Source organism: Apus apus, chromosome 1, assembly GCF_020740795.1.
Source record: "Apus apus isolate bApuApu2 chromosome 1, bApuApu2.pri.cur, whole genome shotgun sequence".
Classification (NCBI taxonomy): domain Eukaryota; kingdom Metazoa; phylum Chordata; class Aves; order Apodiformes; family Apodidae; genus Apus; species Apus apus.
The window spans coordinates 62,025,739-62,050,991 of NC_067282.1; the positions used below are offsets into that span (position 1 = coordinate 62,025,739).

A 25,253-nucleotide genomic window follows, 5' to 3' on the forward strand; every position below is an offset into this window, starting at 1 on the left:
TACCAAGAGAGCATGGCTCACCTGAGTGAACGTAAATGGACTCACATGTTCCCTTTTCTGGTGGTAGGTATTTGTGTGCTTACAGATCTCTCCAGCATGCGAAGATAACTGAATGCTGCTTGGGTCTTTGCAAACATCTGTGAACTGTCATGACACAGCTACAGATGACTTAGGGATTGAACACCAGAGCAATGCTTGGTTTCCATTCAATAAAACACCTAGTGCTGCTTAGACTGAGGCTGCTAGGTGGGAGGGGGAAGGTGAAGAAGGACCCAGGACGGAGCATAGACAGAAGGCACTGGAAGAGCCAATTAGCTGGGTGTCACATGGTTGAGGCCCAAGGCAGCTCATTATGTCAGGTTGTTATAATTGTCCTTTGCAGTTATATTTACAAAGACTCACTGGAGCTGGGAAGGGCAGGGGTGCAAACTCAGGCATTTGCAGCACAGGAGAGGATGAGAATGAGAGATCAGGAAACACAGCCTTCAGTATGAACTGAGCATGGACATCAGTGCTCTGGATGACTCTTGGCAGGACCAGGCTGCTGCAAGCCATACCTGCCTCTGTCCCCTGCAGTACCACTTCTGTTTCTGAGCTTTAGGGGTGCTACATGCATATCAGCCCTGTCACCTCCTGAGCCACAGCAGCTGAGCAAGGGGAGGGTATGAGGTGCAGGGGACAAAGGCAGTGGAAATGACAGTGCTCTGGGATGCTCTCTGGTGACAGGTCTCCCTGGTGTACTCGGCCAGCGCTGAATACTCCAACTGCGGCGAGAATGAATACTACAACCAGACCACCGGCATGTGCCACGACTGCCCCAAGTGTGAGCCGGGCGAAGAGCCTTACATGGTAACTTCAGCTTCTTCTGCTGGTAGAGGGACATGTGTCAAGCATCAAACACACACACAAAAACCCAAATCTTTTGTTACATGGTGGTAATATATGGATAGGTGAGAAAATGGGGGAGGACAGAGATGCTTAAGTAGGAGCGCTCATGCATCTGAGTGTGTCGTGAGAGTGAGGCACTGCATGTGTGTGTGCTGGCAAAGCACATCCCAGGAGCAGTCTGTGAAAAACAGGAGTGTAGAAGTTGTAAGGTAGAAGCTTTACACTCCCTCTCTGCCAGTCCATTCTCATCTCAATAGTTATTTAAAATCTGATGCTGCCATTCTGGCATGGTGTGATAAATTGGTTAGTCTGGCATGCTGGCTGGCCCCCCACACCGAGAACTTAATTTTGCTCTCCCGCTAAGATATTTTGGCACTAGGAGAACTTGGTTGCTTGTGCAACATTTAAAATTACAGTTCCTAAGTAACCATTTGATTTACAGCAGATAATTGTTGCTTATTAAAAAATAAATTACTGAAATCCTGTTTGGTTTTAATGGGATAAACATCCTATTGCAAGAATTTCACACAGTTGGTAGTCCTGCACAAGTATGTTTGAAAAACAACCAGTTGGTTTTAGTTTTATTTAATTTAAAGGCAATGTTCAGCTGGGATATGTGAGTTCAGAGGTTACGAAATCTCATCCAAACATTGCCTTTTGTGATGTTCCCTCTGGCCTCTCCAAGCATGAAAGTAAGATCACTGATATCCCTGTTGTAGTCACGTTTCCCCTGGAATCTTCTCTACTTTTCAGTTTTCAGTTCACTTTCTATCTAAGCAGCAGCTGAATTTCACTTCCATGACCTGCTGGAATATGGTATAAATAGCTGGGGGGGAGGGGCCTGGCTCTTTCAAGGAGTGCAACATGTTGGTTCACTTTTTCCTTCTCCAGGACACAGCATGCTGCATCCTTATATTCCTCCATAGCCTTTTTAGGACAGATGCTAAGGGACCAAACAACAAATGTTTTTCTCTTGGTATGACGTTGTGCCACAAAGTCAATGGCCAGGCTATGAACATTGCTTTTTTGCTAGAAGCCAGTGTGTGGCACAAGCCTGCTTCTCAGTGCCTTTGTGTTGTTGCAGACATGTGGTTATGGCACCAAAGATGAAGACTACGGCTGCATCCCTTGCCCTTCAGAGAAGTTTTCCAGAGGAGGTTACCAGATATGCAGGCGGCACAAAGACTGTGAGGGGTTTTTTCGAGCCACGGTCATGACACCTGGTGATCAGGAAAACGATGCAGAGTGTGGTCCTTGTCTCCCAGGGTAAGGATTTAACCTTGGACCCTTGCTCTACCCAAGGCACTGCAAAATAACTTTTTAATATCAAAATCTCTTGACAGGCTCTGTTCATATCCTAGCTGAATGGAGGTACAATATTGGTGAATTATGCTTTTCATCCTCTGCTAAAATAATACATTTAAATGTTTCAAAACCGTTGGTGAATTTAGTGTGTCAGATGCTGGTAATGTTACTGAAATCTCACTGAAGAAACAACAGTTTGAAACAACTAGAAAAACTGAGACTTCTTCTGTAACTGGAAAGGGAACGGCTCAGGTACCTAAGCACAGGTGTGCAGTGCCATTTTAGATGCTCTGAGGAATCTGGCTTGGCCCCCAGCTGCAGCCTCATAGGGCCACCTTGTAAGCTCTGCATCCTACAAACAAGTTTCCTGAAGATGCCTTGGATACCCTGTAGGGTCCATGTTGGCATGAGGTTGTGTTTAGGAAGATAAAATATCTCCTCTCCAGATGTGACTGGCTGGCAAATTTGTCAGCAGTTGACAGCATTAGCTAACATAGCTGTTAGGTGAGATTTAGCAAGGCGTTTTAGTCTCTCAGGGTCCTTTCTAACCAACAGAAAGGGGTATAAGGAGCTGCTAATGTGGTGTGTGTGCTGTTGTTCCAAATTCCAGGCCTGGCTGAAGGGGCTTAAAATAGGTACTTTTTATGAAGTCCTTCTTTTTAATGGTCTCTTATGCTCAGTATAGTTCTCATAGTTATAGTGAGAAAGCAATTGGTACACTGAATATGTTAGCAATATACTTTAGACCACATTACCTTTTAAAGTCTGAAACTCAAGCATACATTTTCTTTCTCAACATTTGTTTTGGGGTTTTTTTAGGGTAAGTAAATACTCTAAAACACAACCTCACTTTACATACCTCTTCAGTTTCTGCCAGCGTGCCTCTTTGGTTTAGAAGTATAATTCCTACTGACATTTTGGCTTGTGTGCAGTTTGCAGATACTGTAAAATCCACACAACTTGTATCACAGGAAACTCCATTAAAGAGGCCCTACAAGCTTCCAGGTTTATTCTATCAGTGAGTCTGTGTGAAATTTTCACAGTTTACAAATAAAAAGAAGGATTTGCTTCACTGCCAGCTGAGCAGACTGATGATGTGATTTGTAAAGAGCTCCCTCTTGACTTCCCCTCATACATCATAAAGAGCAAGAAAGTTAAATAGTGGCCACAGTTACTGTTTTGCAATTTTGTCAGGACTAATGAGGTCACCCAGGTGGGAGTGGGGTGCTAGCTGAAAATGATCAGCTTGCACAGCTGGTGCTTGGGGAGTAATCTCAAAACATGGTGTTTGCACAGGTGTAACCTGTAGCAGAAGCTGAAGTCTGGCTGTGTGCCACTCTCCGTGTGTGACTCTTGGGTCCTGGGATAGTTTAGCAAAGCCAGCAGTTAGGAAGAAAAACACTCTTCCTCTGAGCTTGAAGAGATGCAATTCTCAAGATATGTTAAATATGGGCTTAAACAAGCTCTGAAGCTGCCTTGACTCTTTGTGTGACCTAGAGATAAAGGAGGTTGCTTGTGTGTGATGGTGGGATGAGTGGCAGCTGGCAGAATGCTCTCTTGCCCAGCCATTAAACCTCAAAGAGCCCCTGAGTCAACGAGAGGGGAAAGAATGAAGGCTTCTATTTTCTGAGGACTGTGCTTCTGTAACATGCTTCAGACCTTCCTAAGGTAGCAGTCCACATGCTGTGACCTATGTTTAGGGGCATCTCATCCCATTGCTGTTTTTCACTAGCTCAGTAAAGCAGCCTGAGGAAAAGATGAGTGTATGGCATATTCTGTCCAATACTTTTTAGGCAACACACCATTGAACTGGCAGCCTTTTCCCAGTGGCTGTACCTGCCTTCCTCTATAAATTGCCTTAAAATAGGTGCTGGGTAATTATATATTTTTCCTTCTAGTTTTTCCCTATTACTGATAATCAGTTTTAGGGAAGAAGAAGACCTCTGGTACAAGTGCATGGGTCTTCTACTGCTTCTCTGTGTCCAGCTTCCCTTCCATATAAAATAGGAATTACACTATTTGTCACACTCACAAGAAGGATGCAAGAGTGTGGCCAGGGATGAATTTATAGTCTTAGCTCTGAAGCTGTGATCCTCAAAACCAAAACTCAGCTGTCAGTGAACTCTGGAAGTACCTAGACCTAACCTTCTGAGGCACTGCAGGCTTCTTCCTTTGTTCCTGCCCAGAAGCTCTTCCATCATAGTAAAAAGAACAGATAAAAAATGCAGATATGATGTGCAAGCCAGACTATTTCCCTCAATGGGATGATTGACTGTGTGTTCCTGGAGTGAGACTGAGATCACAGACAACCAGAAGTAGCCACAGTGTGTCAGATCAAGGGTCCCTCTAGCCTAGTTATCCCCTGCCTCAGTCCCAGGTGCCCTGGTCCTTGCAGGAGAGCAGACCTGTATCTCAGGGTTAGTCTGAGATAAACCACCATGATGTTAAGCAGGAGAACACTTAAGTCCATTTTTCAGTCTAGCTTTACACTCAAATTTTGCTTGCAACACTTCAAAATCTGAGGCTGGGAGATGCTAAGAAAGGAGATATATAATGAACCTCATAGTGGAAGAGGAACTCCATGAAAATTCACTTTTTCATTACTGGGCCACTTCTGCATGGTTAGTGATATAAAGGAGAATTTAATTTAATATTTGCTGGATTGTAAAGTAGACAGAAACATAAATCTGTTACTGGTACTTCATAGGGGTGAATCATTAGTATTTGCAGCTGCAGAACTTCCTACTCACATGGGTGAACAGTTGCTTGCCACGAGCATCTTTGGTTTTCTTTACGTGTGCTCCACCATTCTGCATTGTGGCAAAAACCAAGTAATTTTCCACCACCTTGCTTTAATTGACTGTTTCCTGCCCTAAACCACTGAGGCTATTAGACTGTGGATCCTAACTGTCCTGTATTCATCTTCATAGATTTTTGTGTCTTTGGCCAGCAACTCTTTTTTTTTTTTTTTTTTTTTTTCCTTTGGTGTGTTTTTCCTGCTTATTTATTAACTGCTTCACAAACTAACATTACGCAGGTTCCCATAAGAGTGAAAAGATTAAGCTTTTCTCCTGAGAGGACAGAGTGGCAAATGGAGCACAAGAGACATTCAAAGGGAAGAGTAAGGGCAAATATTTTAAAACCATTAAGAAAGAAAGGAGTAACCATGTTCAGTTTACCTGCTCTCTGAGATACCTCCAGCCCTTGTCTCCCCCTTGCACCTCTTTGTGCTCCATTTCCTGCACCTTTATTTGTAGGCTGGGTCATTCTTTAATGACAAACTGATTTTGATGGACAGTTTCAGCAGTAATTTCCTAACAATGTATACATTTTCCAGAAAAAACATGCTCCATATGTGCAGGCAGGTAGGTGAGAGCCAAAGAGAGATTCCGCATTGTGTTAAGTGTTTACACTGTTGAGTACCTGTCTCCATAGAATGGATCATGAATTCAGACGTTTCTTCATTAAAATTTGTAGTGATTTCTAAAAATACATCCATAGGATCCACTGTGCATGATTTTGATGTGATATACTTATTGTGTTGCCTGTGGATCCAATTCTAGCATAACTGTTTACCTTGTTTTAACACTGACTTAATTTGCAGCCCAGAAGTTCCAATCATGAAAACTTTTCCTTCCACTATCCAGCACTAACTTACAGACTATGCCAAAAGAAAGCAAAAAAACCCCAACTCTGTAAAACATAATCTGGCTTTCTCTGTAAGGGTGGTATTTTCCTGTACTTTTAATCCTGATTTGGCTCAAATTTGGTTCTAATGTTAAGGAGAGTATTCTTACGTGTTTGTGAATAAAATTAGCCAACCATATCCAACTGGTGGCCTTGCCTGAAAGATTATTACTTCAAAAAAAAGTGTTCCCTCATTTTGAAAAAAATCTTAGCTCAGGACATGCTGCAAAGTGCAGCTTGAACTCAGCAGGGAGAATAGTGTTGTTTCAGGCAATGATACTACTTCTTGTCATGTAGGTGTGATGGTTGATTAATTGCCTTTTAGGAGGAGAGGAAGAAGAGAAACACTGTCTCTATTCATGCAGTTAGAAAAAAAAAAAAAAGGAAAAAAAAATAAGAATTATCTTTGTATCAAATTGCTTAGAAAGGTTTTTTTCAGAATGATTTTATCTCAGTATAATTTGTTGCTGCTGAACCACGCTCAGTTGTAGCATATTCATTTACACTTTTTTGCCTCATCTTGCCCTTCTTTTCAGTTACTACATGCTGGAAAACAGACCTCGAAACATATACGGGATGGTTTGCTACTCATGCTTGCTGGCACCTCCTAACACCAAGGAATGTAAGTGTTCCCCAGTTTCTGTGCCTTTCATCTGGTTTTGACTTGGGGTCATCTGGAAGCTCCACATGAAATCTTCCAGCCATGATTATTATGTTCAAACAATCAGTCTATCTCCAGTAAAGGAATTTCTGCTTCCAACTAGCCTCACCGACAAAGGGAGCAAACACTGAACACTTGGGGAGAGATCAGAAACTTTGATTTTAGGACCTGCTGTTGTTCAGTTGTGTTCCAGTTTTCATCTGTTACTTAAGCAGTAGTTAAAGGAAATAACAAATCTGTATTCTCATCAAATCACAGAATGGGTGGAGCTGGAAGAGACCTTAAAGTTCATCCAGATCCAAGCCTCCTGCATGGGCAGGGACACCGCCCCACTAGATCAGGTTGCTCACAGCCCCATCTAATCTGGCCTTGAATATTTCCAGGGATGGGGCTTCCACAACTTCCCTGGGCAACCTCTTCCTGTGTCTTACCACCCTCATAGTGTAGACTTTCCTCCTACAGTCCGTTTTTTTTTAGTTCCATTTCGCTTTAGCTGTGGGATACTTTGTTGATCCTAGTAAACGTGCATCCCAGCTTTTCATATCCTTTGGTTTCAAAGTGACACAAGGGTTGACGTTGGGGTGTGATAGTCAGTACTGATAGGAGAGCTAATTCTGTGGATTTCATTGACAAAAGAAGCTGTAGTTTGCTAATTGGAAAAAAAAAAAAAAGATGTATATATGGATGTGTGACATCCTATCAGTACCTGTTCGTTTGCATGTCACCTGTGTGCAATGGCTCACATCCTCATGCTACGGAGAGGAGGGACAGCCATGTACCAGCACTGTGACACAGAGGTAAGCTCCCACAAGACTGCCTTCTCCTTTAGGGGGTAAAGAAAGAGAGGGAAAGTAAAGGAAAAATGAAGTTCTATCTGAATAAACAAATTACTTCGACACCTTCTTAGAGAATCTGGAGAAGAAAAAGGTGTAAAAAAATAAAAACACAACAAAAGCAAGAAACCAGACCAAAATGGGCAGTCCCTCAGAAAAACCTGGTGCATCTAAAACCAAAATCCTGTCCATGTTCTGTTCTTTTAAAAGTCTTTATCATTAAGAACAACTGCAATATTTTGCCTGCCTGAAAGCACAGGTTGACACAAAAATTGCTGAACATCTATTTCTGTACATAAATAGCAATTACTGAGTTGAGATGCTTCTGTACTGTGTATTATTGGTGCTCTGTGAGCCACTTCAGAGGAGGATGGGTCATCAACAGCTACCACCTTTCCTAAAGTGCAAGAGCTCAGATGAGCCAGGGGATAACCACCACCTCACGGAGCTCCTGATGAGCAGCCTGGATAGAGGCATCTCCCTGAACTGTCTGCATGCAAAGTGGCTGCTCTGCTACAAAGTCATTCTCCCCACTTGGCTGCAGAAACCCATATGGTCCTGAGGCACACACCTCTGCCTGAGACAGTGGGGGTGGGCAAGGGCCAGATGAGCATCATTTTGGTAAGATAAGGTCTGTGTTAGAAGGTGAGGTAAGGGTGCTAAGGATGACCCAAATGTAAGGTATGGGAAGAAGGTAGAGAAGTAGGTGAAAACATGAGGTTAGAATTCTCAGTGGGAGACAAGGGTGTATGGTAAGACAAAAACGTGGACATACTTTCTCCTAACATGCATGTGCAGGCTGGCAGCCCTGTTTATGGGAACACAACCATGCCTGCTGCTAGCCAATAGCCAGAAATTAATCACTTCCTCAGCCCTGATGGTCTGTCTCAAACATTGCTGAAATGGGTTTTTTTTGTAATATCAGACATGTTGTAGCTTACTGATTTGTCAAGGAGCTACCAGAAGATCTTACGACTATTACTCAACTCAAAAAACAAATCATTGTCTTGTATGTGATATCTGGCAGGTACTATATAGAATGTGCTTAGGTCTCTGAGGAAAGTATGAAAGTATATGCACAACTTACTAATCACATGCAATTTTCAACTTGACAAACACAAAAATAAGTATCTATTATCTTTGGGAGGAATTTAGGCAGGTGCACAAACTGAAAAATTAACCCAGCACTAAGGCAGGAGAAAACGTTAGTCCTAGAAAGAGGAGAATTACCATTTTAATAAAGTCTATTAAACCAACCATTTGATTACCAGTGTTCAAAAAGTGGGAAAGCTTCTTAAAATCCAAATCCCTCGAATAACTAAGCTCAGATTATTTGGTTTATGATGTCTAAGCCTCTGGACATGATTTGGACTTGCAGCTCCCTAATTCATAGTCAAAATTTGTACCCCAGATGGAAAATCAGCCTTGCTGCAGGAACCTCTTGAAACGTTCACTGTTGATGTGGCAGGCAGCACAAAATTTGGTATTGGCAAATGATCAAAAATAAATCATCTTTATCAGAAATTTCACTGGCATCAGATTATACCCATCAGAGCAAAGAAAAGGTATCACATCCATGTTGCACAACTGCAAAATTTTTTGAGGTTTGCAAATTCCAAACTCTTGAGCACAAACATGCCCTTGGTGCAAGCGTGCAGGTTCTGTCACATGAAGGAGAATATCAGCTATTTGATAAGAAAGGTTTCTCTCTGCAGAACAACTTTTGTGTAATGAAGCTCCTTGCTCATCCCTCTGGCAGTCATGGTGGAGGACCAAGAAGACAGTACCAGGCACCTTCCATTCCTTTCTTGAGACTTCAGAATAACATTGAACAGCATTTGGGAGCCTAAACTTTGGCACAATGTCTCTTCCCTAAAGCTGTATTTTCTTCAAGCACTCCTGCATAAGGCACAGTGCTGGAGAAAGGTGACCCAATGGGCTGCAGGGAAATGGAGACAAATTGCTTAAAAACAGGAAACCAGCAGTGACAAGCCAGACTTTTACACTTTTAGACAGAAAAATGAGGGCAGATAAATCCCATTTCAGGCCTTCATAAGGTCTGAGACAGGGTTGGAGAAGAGTGGTGCTCTCCGTGGTTGGAAAAAATGCCTTGCCTGGGCAAGAGGGCCAGAAGGAGAGTGAAATAGGGTATGTGTGCTGCTGCCTGGAGACCTGCTCAGAGAATTTGCCTGATGATACTTTATATCTGGCAGAAAAGTATTTGGGTTTGATCAAAGGGTAAACAAATAGCTTTAAACTCCAAGAGCCTGCTGTGCAACTTTCATCTCCTACACAGTCAATAAACCTTGAAATGGCTGAGGAAAAAGATGAACACCCCATGTCCCAGCATCTGGAAATATTTGTTTAAAAAGGACTGGAAGTGAGAAAGAAATTCTCTTGTGGGTCTGTTTTACCTTTTTTTCCTCTTTTTCTTCTTCTTCTTCTTCTTCTTTTTCTTCTTCTTCTTCTTCCTCTTCTTCTTCTTCTCAAGGGACTTGAAAAATAAAGAGCTCAGAATAGCATGTAAAAGAGAGGGAGGAGAGTGAGACATTTCACAGAGGTCAGAGGTTTAATTGAGGCAAATGTATCACCAGGTTATGGTGTTGAAACTCTCTCTGGAGTGAAGGATAGGAGCAATAGCGTTCTGCAGTCTGGGAGGAGGAATATGAGGCATTAACAGCAGCTTGTGGCGCAACGGGCACATACAGGGAAGGAACTGCATATATGTGAGCATAAGGGTTTTGTACTGTGTAGCAGGAAATCTTACTGGGAAAAGGGTAAACATCACTGTAAGGACTGCAATATTTCATATCTTGTGCACTGTGAAACCCCTATGTGAGACCTCGGGGCCCTCTGCATACAACTCCCTCAAATTTACTGTGTAGGGGCCTCCAGACTGGTCACAGAACCACGGAATCATGGAATCATCAAGGCTGGAAAAGACCTTTAAGATCATCAAGTCCAGCCTATGACCTAACACCACCACATTGGCTAGACCATGGCACCAAGTGCCACATCCAGCTTTCCTTGAACAGTGGAGCACAATGCCAAAACATCAAAGATGTGTGAGACCTGCAGCTGTGCCTGAAGCAGATAATGAGCCATGAGTGACCCTTGCCGACAGTAAACTGGGACATGATACCTCTGTAAAAAATAGCACTGCAGCAAAAAGTAGGGGAGGCAGGTTTCGTATGCAAATCAAAGAATGAAGGTAATGAGCACCAAACCACTTTAAGATGTGGCTTCCCACAGTTAATGGTGCTGGATTTTCTGTCAACACCTCTGGAATTGGAGTTACTCAAGGCATCTGATTACACAGAGTGTTTTTGTTGTGGGTTGGGTTTTTTTTTATTTTGTTTTATCCAATGTAAAAGTATATGCAAAAGACAGAAGATTTAAACCTACATGCAGCTTCTCTGGCAGAGAGGTAGTGTTACAGATGGAAAAAATTTTGTCTTTTAACAGCTGCAATGCTCTATCAGTTTATGTATATTAACTCTGCTCTTCTCTTTCCAATTTTGATACTTGCCATCCCAGTTTAAAAAGAATGGAGGAAAACAAAATCAAATCCTGCTACAAAAAACTCAAAGAACATTTACCTTGAAATTGTATTTACTCAATTACATCAAGTATGTAAATCCTTTTCCACTCATAGATTATTTATCTAGAGAACTTAGGCAATTGATTGAGAGTTTTCTTTTTAATCTACTGTATATATTCATGAGTGTGCATGGGCACTAAATGCTGTTATTTCCTCTCACCTTTTTTGATGCTTCATACATGAAAACATATGCTATCATGAACCTGAGCAAGTTTTTAAGTCTAACATCTACCAGTGATGGCTTAGGAAAATTTGGAAAAAAAGAAAAGCAGTAAGGAAAACAACAAAGGAAAACATATGTAGTCAAGCTATATTTTAATTACCAGAGAGCAAATGGCATCTAGAAGCAGAAAAGATCTTTTTTTAGTAATGTTATTATTGTACCATTAGAACTTCATAAAGAACGGAACAGAGGAGATGGAACAATTGGCTAACAGGCTGATGGCTTCATCTGAGGGGCTGTAATCAGGGGATCAAGTCCATACCCCTGCACAGAGAACTCACCCTCCCTCACTGAAGTGCTGAACACAAACAAATATGATGCCAAAAGTGCTTCTATTAGTGAAAAACAATAATTATTCCAGAGGTTTTTATTTTAACTCTCTGTTCTTTGTAACATCACTAATTTTCTTTCCCTGCCAGTTTTGTCCTTTTATAATACAATCAACATCAGGACTTTTTTTTTCCCTTCTGTTTCAAATTATGTTTGCTAATGAATAGGCTTGTTAGCTGGAACTAACAAACCTTTTTTTTTTTTTTCTTTTTTGGAGTTGTTTGATCTCCCAACACCCCATTCCTCTTCACATGTGGAATGGGAGAAATGTTGAAGGCAGTGCTTTATTTTTCACTGGTGGTATGGCTTAATTCTCATCCCCTTAGGGTCTGTCTATATTAGGAAAGGAACCTAATCTTAGGACAAAATTGGCCAACCTCAGCCATAAACCTTCAAGGGGAGGGATGTGAGAAGTAAATATGGGGTTTGCTGTCTTCAAATTCTGGGAAAGCTGGGCCTGCTTATCACTCAGGAGAGCACCTGGTCCCAGTGCAGCTCTCCTGAAAAAAAAAACTCCAATTACTTTGATGTTTTCACCTGTGCTGGAGTGCAGCACCCACCCATGGGAAACATTGCAGGTTTCTGCAGCATCGCTCTGCCCAGGATCATGAGCTGCAAAACCTGCAGAGCTGCAGCTTTTCACCACCTCGACAGCCTGGCCACCAAGGTGCAGGGGAAATGGGAGACTGGCTCCGTTCTCTTCCTTATGATGCTTCTGAAGTCACCATAGTAGGGTTTAGATGGCAATTATCCATGTTGTATTGCACAGGGAAAGAGGTGAGAGCACTAAATTCCTGGAGGTGGGTTTCATTCATGAGATGTGGGCCTATGACCATCCATTGCTGTGCAATGATTAGAGCTCCCAATGCATCCCAAACAAAACTACAACAAATGAAAATAAATTGTCAGATTAAGACCACATGGCCTATAGTCTTCAGCCCTTCCCTGTCCTAGCAAAATAAAAGGAGAAGTAAATAGAACAGTTAAAGACATTACAGAGAGCACAACAGCATAAAATATTTCCTTTTATGTGTCTGAAAAGTTGTGGTTACTTACAGTGAGAATGACAAGATTGAAAATAAAAGTCTGGAGGAGCTTTGCTATCAACATTTTCAGAAGGTTCAGTCTCTTTCTGGTTAAATAACTACCTATGCTAACTGAAGTATCTACCTATGGCTCTAGGGAAAGTTAGAGTAACTTGCCTTGTAGTGTTCTGTATGCCCCTGAAAAGAAAAGACTTAAAGAGCAGTCAGGCAAACCTCCACTGTCTAGGTTATGTTCTGTTACTAGTCATTTGCAATATTTTCAGAGTTCATTAACGTTTGATTACTGTAAAGGCTGTAGAAAGTGGCTTGGCTTTAACTGCTACTTCAGCTTCCATGACTTTCCAAGTGCATAGGGTTTCCATATGAAGTGTTGTTCCCTTAAGCTTGAAACCAAACCTGTTGTGTAAGTACCTAAATACAGATCGACATTAATTTTAAAATTCTGACCTCTGCATTTTACATGTCTAGATCTTTATTTATGACTAGGTTTAGTTATAATCCAGTTTTTTATTACTTTTTCAGCTGTTAACTGTCTACTTCTATTGAATTTCATCTCAATATAATTGAGTTTTCATCTCATAAACCAGGCTGCCACTTATTTATTTGCCTGTGTGCTTTATGTTACTTTCGTCCGTAAAACAACCTCAGTGATGGCACTCGCAGCTCATCTGGCATTGCCATTCATCAATGGACCATGGCTGTGGGACTGGGGATGCACTGGGAGAAAGCCATCTGGACTCAGTGGAAAGAAATAGACACATATATAGACATTTTTAAAACACTTCCTATTTCAGGATCATTCTGGTAGCCTGTTGTATACACACTTCGAGTATTTTTATATTATGTCATGAAGTTTTAAATAAGCTTCAAAAAAACCTGTTGCTAGGTGTGAGCAACAGTCCTTTGCATGGACCTGACACCCACAGCAACATATGTCAGGAGTACATATGGTCTCCTACTGCACTGGATTTTACTCACTCACAAACACTTGCAAGGGGCCTTGCTGGTAAAACCTCCCTTCACTCTGCCCTCCTCCTCTCACAAACCTGGTGGTTTTGTTCATCACTTCATATTGTAAATCTTTCTTGAGACTCATGGACAACTGTAATAGTCCTGTTACATAAAGCAGAAAGATTCTTTGAAACAAAAAAGCCCACAACAATATTTTTTGGCCCAGAATTTGTTCACTATGAGGACAAAAGGCTGGCTGCATGGCAATTTAAGTTAAAGCTATCTTTGGAGCTAAAAACCACCAAACAGTCAAATGTGAATACAAGTTCAATTGTTCTTCTAAACAATAAGTATGTTTTAAAATGAAACTGTATTTAGACTCCAAGAAAGTTATAACTGAAGTACAATTTTTGAATAAAAACATTTATAAAGCAAAAGCTGACCAACCCAGTAATAAACTTCTTTCCTAATGTCTTTATCAGATTCCTACAATATTACTTGCAGGTGTCTAGGAATATAAACCACTCTTTTGCACAGCTATATTACAGCCATCAGTCTTTTGTGTGTGTGTGTGTGTTTAAAATAGAGTTGTTCCCATATGTTGTGCTGTAGCACCTTAGAATGTCTCTGCTTGAACTATATCTATGTCTTTGTAGATTATGTAAGTGTCATCTATATTGGAACCAGAATTAATAATGTGACGGGAATGCAAAGCTGGATGTGCAGAGGAACAACTGACAGTGCAGTCATGGTGTACTGCTGGACTAGTAAAAAGCAGCAGCTATGAATTCTGTTTCTTTTTGCTCACACAAGACCAATATGAGCTGAACTTATGCAGAAGCTGGCATTTTTGGTTTCTCTTGTAGTGCAGGTGCACAACTTGGCACTTTCTTCTAAGCCACATCTAAAGAAAAATCTTGGCTCATAATGAATATGCCAAATTATTAAATTTGATAATGGGCTTAAAATATGCATAATTACTAACTCCCATCTAGGTATATGTAAAAGACCATGAAGTTCTAGCTCCAGCCTTGATTTTGCCAGAACAGGCACTACAGAACAAAGTGGCCCCATTCCTGTGCAACTCAACAAAAATTCAGCACGTAGGTTCTGGAGCTGAAGGTGCTCACCCTTCTGCTCTGGAGAGGCTCAAGTGTGTGTGTGTGTATGTGTGTGCATGGTGTGGGCAAGGGCAACATGCTGTGTCCTGATGCGGGGTAGAGCTGGTTGAAACATGATGATGATGCTCAATGAGGAATGTTGACTACTTTCCTCCTTTCCCGCTCCTGTGCTACATGCTGCTCTGTGACTTCCCACTTTGGAAGGCTCTGCTTCCTTTCACAGACAAGGGAAAAACCATGAGGTTAACAATACCAAACGACTGAAAGATTGATTAGGCAAAAATACTTCAATGACTTCTTATTTCAGATGAAGGAAAAAGAGAGTTTGATAAAACTTGCTGACGGAGGAGATGAGCCGAAGCTTGTTAGATGAACTCCAGGCAGACAAAGCAGCATGGCTTGCCTGTGTTAACTGAAAGGCAGTGTAAAAAAAGCTGTTATTGACTTGTTGCAGCTTGCAAGGACTGCACAGAATTGTGATTGTCTGTAATTGGATTTGCCAGGGGGACTGCAAGAATAGGCATAAGCTGGGTAGCTGTGGGCATAAAGGAAAGCATTGGGCTACAGCATTGTCCTCCCTTGACCAGCCATGATGAGTAAATATATAGGTCAAGACCAAGAGTGATTCACTTCAGTTTCATGAAGAACAGCAGAAAATTAAACAAGTTGTCTGTCTTTAATATCCATTGCATGAAGGTGGCATCTTCATCTACAGATATCTAGATGCTTCACTGCTATATTGCAGTTTCTTGAGCTCATAACTAATTCTTCTTAGAAGGATGTCTGTCACAGAGAAGGGACAAGAGGCAAGATCTATGTAATCTGCTCATCATTTACATAATGTGAAAAGCATCTGATTTAACAAATTAGTATATTTAAATCTTTATGGAAACAGTTCTTCAGTTTGAAAACCAAAAAACGAACAACAAACATCAAACCATTAAATTAATCTATTTCCTTCCAACAAATGAGGCTTGAAAGAAGTTTTACCATTTTTAAAGAAAATGCCTTTTGAAGTCATCTGCAGCTCATACTTTGTGGCCACTTCAGTAGTGTACATTTCTCATTTGTTTCATGCAGCCACATTTTATGTTAGGTATTTTTTTAATTTTTTTTTTTTTAGAAAACATTTCTCTTAATTTGAAGAACATGTATATTGCTTTGTTCTTAGCCATGAAACATTTCTCAGACCATTCCGGGCTCCTGAATTTCCTGTCAAGTTTACCTGGTGGGTTTAATTTCTCGTAATATTTGCTAGGTCAAAAGAAAGGCACAGTTAGTTCTCAGCTACTCAAGTTGCCAGGTTAGCTTTTGGAGCCGTGTGCTGTGTGCACCTTACCAGATGACTGGGAAGAGTCTTTTGCCTTTAGGTCTGATGAATGATCACTGGGACTTTTCCCATAGACTAATACAAAGCAGGAGGGATTTCATACTCCTTTCAAGCCATAAGATGTTTTTCAGTGTCTGTGGATACTCATTGTTTGCATGATCTGCTTACCAATTACATAAAAGATTACTTGAGCGTGAAGAGAATGTTTTCTAATGTTTTTATTATGTTTTGGAATGCTGTGCCAACACCATCCTGTAAGAAAGTATTCCATTCAGCTTCCTTACTCCCAATAATATTCAGTGTCATCTGGTATTGTCACAATATATTCACTTATTACTTGGTCTGCTGCTTTGAAAACTTGGTTTATGACACAATCTGAAAGATTAATATTAACTTTTAAACTCAACCATAGAATTTAGACATGGAAACCATTGTTGGACAATCTCATGCCTCTGCCAGAATGAAGTGTTCCTTTAAGTTCTTCACTTCACTGTTTTTGTGGACTTCTCTCCTCTTCCGAATACAGATTTCGGCTGTCAGGAGGAATCATAAGAAACATACTGCCCAGTTAGATTGCAGGAAATTCTGATATTCCCTTTTATGACAGTACAGCTCTATGGAACAAAAAAAGCATTCAGAACCATTATTTGCCACCTCTCCTAGGTTCTTCCATGGGTTCACAAGGGTTTGCTTATCATCAGAGTTTCACAATGATCCTGCTGGTGGAGGACGCTTGTGAGGAGCACTAATCTGATGAAGACACCAGCTGGGACTTGGAGTCTGCAGTTGCAAATAATGGAGCAGGGGTTGTAAACAGTTTGAGTCATCAACTGTATCCTGGAAAGCTTTCTGCTACCCAGGACAGAGCTGTAATAGGGGAATATATATATGTATCAGTTTGCCTTGTCCATGTGTCTGAAGGCGCTTGGGTTTCTTCTAAGTTCGTGACGGTTCAGGAGCTGTGACCTAAAAGCTATGCAAAAATCTAACTCAATTTTCAACATGGTAGAAATGCAACCAAGCTTAGTAAAGGCTCTGTTTACTTGGGCCAAGTTTTGACTTGACACGGTAACTGTAGAATTTCATGGCATTTCTGCTTGTATTGCAGGTGCAGGGGCTTCCTCTGGCATTTCAGCCATTTTCCCAAGTACTTCTGGCACAAGCACTTTCTCACCTTACCAGCATGCTCACAAAGGTAAGAATGCAGTTGCAGATTTAATGTAGCAGATGTTTGGGGTTTTTTTTTAAATAGCATCAACAAAGTGCAACCAAACTGCAAACTTCCTTTGTGAGTTGCATTGCCACTATATCCAGATTTCTAAAAATGCTATTAAAATAATTTTAGGATGGATTCTTATTTCTTGGCTAATCAGCACCACTGTTTTAGTTACAAGGACTGAAAATGGATTTGAACTGTACTCAGTATTGCCAGCAATAAATTTAGCTCATTGTTTGTAGCCATATAGAAATGGCACTGTGCCTCAGCAAAGCTTAGCTTAGACTGATGGAAATAATTTCATGCACAATTATGGCCAGTCTGGTATTAAGCTAACCTAAAAAGCTCTCCAGCATGATCATTAGGTTTTAAAAATGTGTGAAACTGAGAAGACACAACAGGAAAGATGCAGTTAATGAGGTACTGACAATGCTGATCTTCCTGGCATTGTCTGGAAACATGATGGTGAGGATCATGTTTTCAGAAAAATTAAAGTTTTAATGCACCTTAGCATATCTGTCATTTTATGCATCCTTTTGTGGCTTTTCGATATTAGTCTTTTGCATCTAAAAGTTCTGCTTCTGAGTACCTTTTCACATACATTATTTTACTTCATCTCCTGGCCATGCTGCATTTTAAGTCTTGATTAGAAAAACATCAGCCCTCCCACACATGCATTGTGTTCTCCTTGGTACTGCAAAGCTTTTGAGGCAGCTACAGTTGTCAGCAGTCATTTAAGCTCTCTCATCCTGGTTGGTTTTGTTTTGTTGGGTTTTTTCTCTTTAGTGCTGTTTCACAGAAGACAGTGTCAGGCAAGCTGCTACTCTTAATTACACATAGCTTCCTATATTATCAGCAGATGGTATAATTTCCTACACCTTTGTATTTGATGTAATGTAATATTAACAGGTTATTTTAAATGGTTATCACTTTTAACTGCTTAGTGGAACATAAATGTCACAATTTTGAAAACCTGTTCATGAGCTTGGCTTTGAGAGACAACAATGAGTTTTTCAATGCTTAACAAGTAACCAAGACTCAGATCAACTAAACAGGGATGTGTTTTTGTAAGCATAGGGCAGACAACAAACTGTTAACTATTCTCCTATCCCAAGTTGCTCCTTTATGAAATTTTTTGTTATTTATTCCAGCAGATCTGTCAGGACAAGGACATCTGGCTACAGCTCTTATAATTGCAATGTCCACCATCTTCATAATGGCTATTGCCATTGTCCTCATCATCATGTTTTACATTGTGAAAACAAAACCTTCTGCTCAAGGTAATTGGTCAGTACATGAAATTTTAGCTGAAAATTCTATTTTTAGACAGCTTCTGAGAATAATTAGTGTTATATTTTTATATTCTAGCCTGTTGCAAGAGCCACTCAGTAAAAAATGTCGAAGCTCAGGCTAACACACAAGAAGAGAAGAAAGAAGTGCAAGGTATAAGTTGCTTTAGTTTTGATTTTTCTGTCCAAAACAACAGTGGGCTTAAATACTCTTAATGCATTTTTCTTAATTACAGTTTCTCCATTGAATGATGTGAAATCAATGTCAGCTTACTAAACAATTGTGTAAAATAGTTTTTGTACTTCCAGAATATCACATATTGCTACGATAGCAATTAAAAAGGTGACAGAGAAATTTATGTTTGTAGTAAGGCTGCTAGCAGAACCAGCTCCTGAGACAAAACACTGGTGTGGAAACTCATTGCCAATTTAAATTTCTCTAATTGTTGATCTACAGATAATGTTGTGATATTCTCTGAGAAAGAAGAGTTTGAAAAGCTTACAGCAACTCCAGCTAAGGCTGTTAAAAGGTGGGTAAAAAACAGATATACTTCCAGTTTGGATGGAAGTCACAGCCCACTCAGACTTCCTGTGCTGCCTCTCTGCTTTCAACCTTTTAGAGTGAGAACTGGGAATTACACAGGTATGCTGGTAGTTTCCTGCAGCAGGGAAAAACTGTTTGCTTTGGTAGGCTTTTCCTGCTTTGGTTTCTAAGAGAGGATGACAAGACCTTTACCAAAGAGAAACCTGTGTCCTCCCCACTCTGTCCATGGCCAGTTCATCAACTCTTAGGGCTCCACCTCGTTTTTTGAGAGGTCCATTTTTAGGACCTGAGTGCTGTTCTCACATGCATGCCCTTATTAAGGTTACCCGTCACTTTCAGGCAGGAGAAGCAAAAATATCTGCTCCAGATCTTAAGGAAGCTCCTTGTCCATAGCATCATATGGGTGACACAGTGTGGTAGTTTCCTCAGCTTGTGTCTGCCTAGCAGCCAAACCTGGCTGGGTAGTACAATTAAGGTGGGTTAAACACTGTCCTGTCCTCAGTGGAAAATCCCTCTGTAAAAGGATTCCTGCAAGATGTGCATGACTGTGTAACTCAGTGTGCATTCTACATACACCCTGGGCAGGTGAATGCAGTTCCATTCACAGGATTTTGGAGAAAAGGCATTTTTAAAAATGGAATACACTTTTATTCCATTATTGCAGGACAGCAAAAAGGAGATGATTGGAGTCAACCAATGAGAGCCTTCATGAAGATAACTCTATCTTTCATTTTACAGTGAAAATGATGCATCTTCTGAGAATGAACGACTTTTAAGTCGTAGCATGGATAGTGACGAAGAGGCTGCAGTTGACAAACAAGGGACTCCAGAGAGATGCTTGTTATCTTTAGTGCATTTGGCCAGAGAGAAATCTTCTACAAGCAATAAATCAACTGGGGTAAGGCTATTTTGAGATTTTAAAATTGAGAGAATCTTTCTGGTTTTGTTTGTGTTTGTCTTGTGAGGTTTTTTTAAGAAAACAATATACAAACTACCACCCCCAAATATGCATTACAGTGCAGACCAGACTAATTTACAAGAGCTTCTCCAAACAAATTTATTATAGAATCTCTGTTGTCTGTGGCATAGTGCATGTTGTATATACAGATATATATTTATATTGAAAAACCTCAGAATCATAGAATAGGTTGGGCTGTTCAAGGCTGAAAATCAAACTTCCTACAAGAGCAATAACTTTGCTTTTTGGAGTATTATATTTTGTAGTCTAAAGGAAAAAAAAAAAACAAACAAAAGAACACACACCCCACAACAGCAAAACCCCAATTAGCTAATGCTAATATAACTAACCTTGATGCTACATCTACCACAGCAAATCAGAGACAGAAAAATAATGGCAGAGTGTGTCTGGCTTCATATGGCAGCCTAGCATCTGAGTGCCTTGACCTAGCAGCATCGGTATTTCCATGTCGCGGACTTCAATAATATCCGGTGGTGTGCTTGGTTTTTGTGTATAATTTTGGAAAACATGCACATGCTTTGAAGGTCACTCCTGTGCTGTGAAGGACATTAAAATCTACTGTTTGTTTTTCTGTGGAGGGCCTTCACTTCTTCCTGCTGAGGGTGTACTGCTCAGAGCATTTTATCTCTTGGAGTATTTCAAGGAATAGTAAAGGCCACATTTCACCCACACAGCTTTTTAGTCTATAATAACATGAAACTGTCCTTAAAAAGGAAGTGTCTGCTCAAATATTATTTGGTTTTAGTATTTACAAAAATAATTTTAAAACGGCAATACCAAGGACAAAATTGCATAATTAATATCAAACATCAACTTAAAAAGTTTTGAAAATGAGGGTCTTTTTATGTGTTAAATGGCTGGGATGGTTCAGATCCAACTTTTTGAAGTAGTTCATTCTTCAGCTGAGACCAGATACACAAAGTCTCAACATAAGAGAAATTTCTTTCTAGTCGTGGACAGGACCATCTGAAAATAACTTACTACTCCAATGCTCACATTAAAAATTCAGTTTTTTGAGGTCTCTCTGAATAGCCAACTTCATCATGCTTCTGTATGCACTGGCCTGAAATTGGATAATACAATTTGGGTATGCGTGAAATCAGAACATGTAATAAGTGGCTTACCTTCTAAAGACCATGTATAATAGGTATATTTTCCAAAGCGATTGAGATAGATAGATCATAAGCACACCTGAAGCATGAAATATTTCTCCTAGACCTTCTGTTCTAAGATACTTCTCATGGACTGAAGCCTTCTGGCAAGCCTGAAGAGAAGGTTTTCAATGAAAGTGCAGACTGCATCAAGATCCTCTGCTCCATACCTAAGATTTCACAATTAAGCCAGTTGCCAGAAGTTAGAAAAGAAATAATTTGCACCAGGCTGGAGATTAAGTAACAGTTTCTAGTACAGGGAAAAGTATTAAGTAGCTGTTGGATGAGACTGAAGTTGAACGTCTACAATAGCCACAAAATCAATAAAGCACATATAAATTATACCAAGAATATGTGGGTGACAGTCAGAGTCTGTATTGCATTCCCTTGTCATACAACACACTTCCACAGCATCTACGATACTGGCTTTGTTCAGGTTCAAATAAAATGAAGAAAATCTTTCCACAAAACAAAACAGTGAAAGCAGAGCTTTTCTTTCTAGTGTGGTTTGCAGTGGGAAGTTGTGAATTTGGGGAGATAATGCTAGAGTCCTATTGAAACAACAGCTTCTCAGAATGCTCAGTCCTAATGAGAACTGGCAGAGGGATGACAATTCCAATCCCTGAAAATTCATGACATTTTGACATTTGTTTTCACCTCTCATTGGATCCAAAGCCAAACCATGAGAATATTTTTGCTGAATGAATCTCTATCAAAATGCCTATTTTCAGCTTGAAAAATGTCACGTTTTCAGTCCAAGTTTCTTGTCAAGATTGACTAGAGCAGCCTGGACCTCAGATTTTCCCTGTCCAAAGCTACACTGATTTATTTTTTTCCCCTCTATCTATGAAATGTTTAATATCGAACCAGGCAGTATGTCATGGAAGAAAATATATTTTATTAGTAATACACTAAGCATATCTATGTCAAATGACAGAAAAGAAAATCTCCTGCTCTACAATCCTCTTAGATTACTGGAAGTAGGCAATTTAAGTCTGAAATGAACTCCCTGTGGCCAGTCCTGTCCTGGTTTACCTGGACATCCCTTCATTAATTGCCTTTATGCGTGGTATTGAATTTGTCTTCGTTGTCAGGAGTTTGCTTCAGTCTGAAAGAGAAATAAAATATACAAACACTTGGAGCAGAAAGGTAATTGATCTAAAAAAGTACTAGAAGATGGAAAGAAAGATCTCTAGCAGTGGAAAGTGAAATCATAGCATCTTAGTTTGAAGGGTCCTAAACAATCATCTAGTTCCAACCTCCCTACATGGGCAGAGACACCTCCCACTAGACCAGGTTGCTCAAAGCCACATCCAACCTGGCCTTGAAGATTTCCAGGGAAGGGGCATCCACAAGTTCCTGGGCAACCTGTGCCAGTGTCTCACAACCCTCACAGTGAAGAATTTCTTCCTAGTGTCTAACCTAAATCTCTCCTCTTCAAGTTTAAAGCCATTACCCCTTGTGCTATCACTATCTGCATAGGTTTATGCTTCACAGTATATTTGCTCTGTTCCTTTATTTGAGTCTTCAAAAGGACACCCTTGAAAACATTATGTGATAACCTCTACAGCCATGAAATAAGAATCTCCCACAGATTTTCTGCTGCTGTCTGCTGTTTATTCCCATGACTGAAAAATTAATGAAATAAAAATCTTCTCCTTTAGATTCAAAGTCGAAGGAAAAAGATACTTGACGTGTATGCTAATGTCTGCGACGTTGCAGAAGGTAAGTGTACAGAACTTGCACTGATATCAACAGCACAAAATTAGCTCACAAGCATTTTCTATAAAATAAGAAAGGCCTCTGCCTTCCTATGGAAAGGAGAATGTCCAGTCCAGAAAAGACCCTCTGTAAGCGGGTTTGTACTCGCCAGGAAGCACCATGGTGTGCTGATCCCAGTGCTGCCCAGGTGGAGCTTGGGCTGGAGCAGGCCATGGTTTCTTCCCAGGCATGTGCAGGGCCTTCCTGCCTTTGGAGGGCAGGGAGGGTAGTGCTGGGTCACGCTGGGAAATGCACACACACCAAGCTATGGAGAAATACTCTCGCATTCCCCATCTAGAGGAAAGATGTTTGATTTATTTGTTTAGCCCTTTGGATAACAGATAGAAATTAGTTCCAAATATGAAAGTGTGATTTGGGGAGGGTCGGGACTGCACTCCTGACACGTCTCAACCTACTCTGACTCTAAATACTGTTCTACTTCTCATGACAAGAAGTGAAGTTTCCAAGTAAGTCAGTGTTTTAAGTATTTTAACTGTCTTTACCACTTGACTATCTGGACTGTTTTGGCAGAAGAGGCACAAATGTATTTTCCTGCAGAAGAGAAGATGTGACTGCATTTACTACACACACAGGCACACACACACACACATTTTGTGTGCATGTGCTTTTTAGTTTTTGTGTTTCAGGGAGCTCTATCTCCCACCAAGTTACTGCTGTTGAGTAGGAAGCAGGAAAACTACAGAAGCAAAAAGCTAGTTTTGGAAAAATGCTGTAGCTGTTTCTCTATTCTGTGACCATGAATACACATAAAAAGTGTCCAGGAAAAAATGGCTTTTTCTCTACAGGTTGAATGTTAAACCTTCTCTAGGGATTCAGTGATGGTAATGACAATTGAGTGCTTGCAGGGACTTTTCCACTTGCAAGCATCTGGCATCACTGATTCACCTCACTCTTCAGGTTCCTACAAGGGCCACTTTCAATTACAGAGATGCTGCAGCAGCTGCTGGTGACAGACTCAGGGAAGGGTCAGACCTGTCTCTTGAGCTCAGACACTGTGCCTGACGTGTAGAGGTGCATTAATGGAGCTGCTCACTAGGTGATACAGTTGCAATATAGTTTTTATAATAGCTGTTAAACTGAAGGAAGGGGCAGTGCCATGGGAATTCATACAACCCATCTAATACTTCTTTCCCAGATATTTTATCCTAGTTATTTTACCCTACTGTCACTAGGAAGAATTAATTTGGTAATTCAGAGTAACAACTTTGGAGCTAGACATGGACTGTCACTTAAAGATTTTAGCTGTACTTACTGCTAACAGTAGATACTGTAGAACTTTAATAAATCTCTTGAATAGTCAAGACTTGTACACAGAGCTATCTGACAATAAACACCTCACTTTGCAGGTCTGAGCCCTACAGAGCTGCCATTTGATTGCCTGGAGAAGACCAGCCGAATGCTCAGCTCGACCTACAACACAGAAAAAGCCATTGTGAAAACATGGCGCCACCTCGCCGAGAGCTTTGGACTGAAGAGAGATGAGATAGGTGGTATGACAGATGGCATGCAGCTATTTGATCGCATCAGCACAGCAGGTTACAGCATCCCAGAACTGCTAACCAAACTGGTGCAAATTGAGCGGCTGGATGCTGTCGAATCCTTGTGTGCAGATATTCTGGAGTGGGCACAAGCAATGCCTGCTCCTGAACCAGCAGGGACATCCTGACATGCCTGCCTGGGACCTGCACTTCCAGGTCACCTGCAAGAACCACAGTTCCAGCAAGCACCACCTCAAGGACTTTGGACAAAAGACCAGTAATGTTTCTTCTCCATAATTGCTCCCAGTAACCAATGGGAAGATGTTCTCCTTGACTTCTAAAAAACCTGAAGTTACACATCTATCAAAACAAGAGCAGAAATCTCCAAGAAGCTTGGTATGAAATGTCATTAAACAAAAAGATCATGTTAAACAGTTACTGGTAATAAGTAGACATACAAACATCCATTTTGCAGTCTGTGTATCATATGCAGATAACTCTGCTGATACCCTTCCTGTCTGGCCTTCAAGAAAGCCATTGAATTGCTCTCTGAAGATATTCTTGTCACTTAGAATTTTGTTGAACGATTTAATTGTTACAGTCAAAAGCAGTACCACAGCTAGGCTATCAACTAATACACAAGGTACATACATTTCTGTCAGCTCTAATGCAGTTAGTACATAACCAGTTTCATTTTCTGTACTTACTATGGGTTTGTTGAATCTAGAAGTATGGGCATAGGTGTATACACACAGTCCTCAGGTTAACTAACTATACAATATGAAAAGAGTCAACATAATTTACAGCTTAAAGAGCTTCAGAACATTGTACATAATGC

General features: G+C 40.6%; 2 protein-coding genes across 3 annotated transcripts in view; both read left to right on the top strand.

Annotated features, from left to right (window-relative positions):
- On the top strand, positions 1-24,603 carry EDAR (ectodysplasin A receptor). Of its 2 annotated transcripts, none has more exons than XM_051616724.1 (11): positions 1-63; positions 727-849; positions 1,973-2,154; positions 6,417-6,502; positions 17,085-17,171; positions 18,344-18,472; positions 18,561-18,635; positions 18,939-19,011; positions 19,764-19,923; positions 22,820-22,880; positions 24,284-24,603. In XM_051616724.1, exons 1-11 carry the CDS (start codon positions 13-15, stop codon positions 24,601-24,603), a joined length of 1,347 nt encoding a protein of 448 aa, XP_051472684.1. In that variant the 5' UTR covers positions 1-12. The 2 variants fall into 2 exon arrangements, with proteins under 2 accessions (XP_051472684.1, XP_051472692.1); XM_051616732.1 differs by having other exon boundaries at positions 13-63; positions 18,347-18,472.
- SEPTIN10 (septin 10) overlaps positions 1-25,253 on the top strand; it is a 963,730-nt gene that overhangs the window by 409,467 nt on the left and 529,010 nt on the right. The window lies entirely within an intron of this gene.

What these genes read in the sequence shown, in the direction of transcription:
- EDAR (XM_051616724.1), top strand. Translation starts at nt 13, where the DNA reads ATGGCTCACCTGAGTGAACGTAAATGGACTCACATGTTCCCTTTTCTG. An exon ending in ACATGTTCCCTTTTCTGGTG is followed by an intron (nt 64 to 726) that starts GTAGGTATTTGT and finishes CTCTGGTGACAG; the next exon opens with GTCTCCCTGGTGTACTCGGC. An exon ending in CGGGCGAAGAGCCTTACATG is followed by an intron (nt 850 to 1,972) that starts GTAACTTCAGCT and finishes GTGTTGTTGCAG; the next exon opens with ACATGTGGTTATGGCACCAA.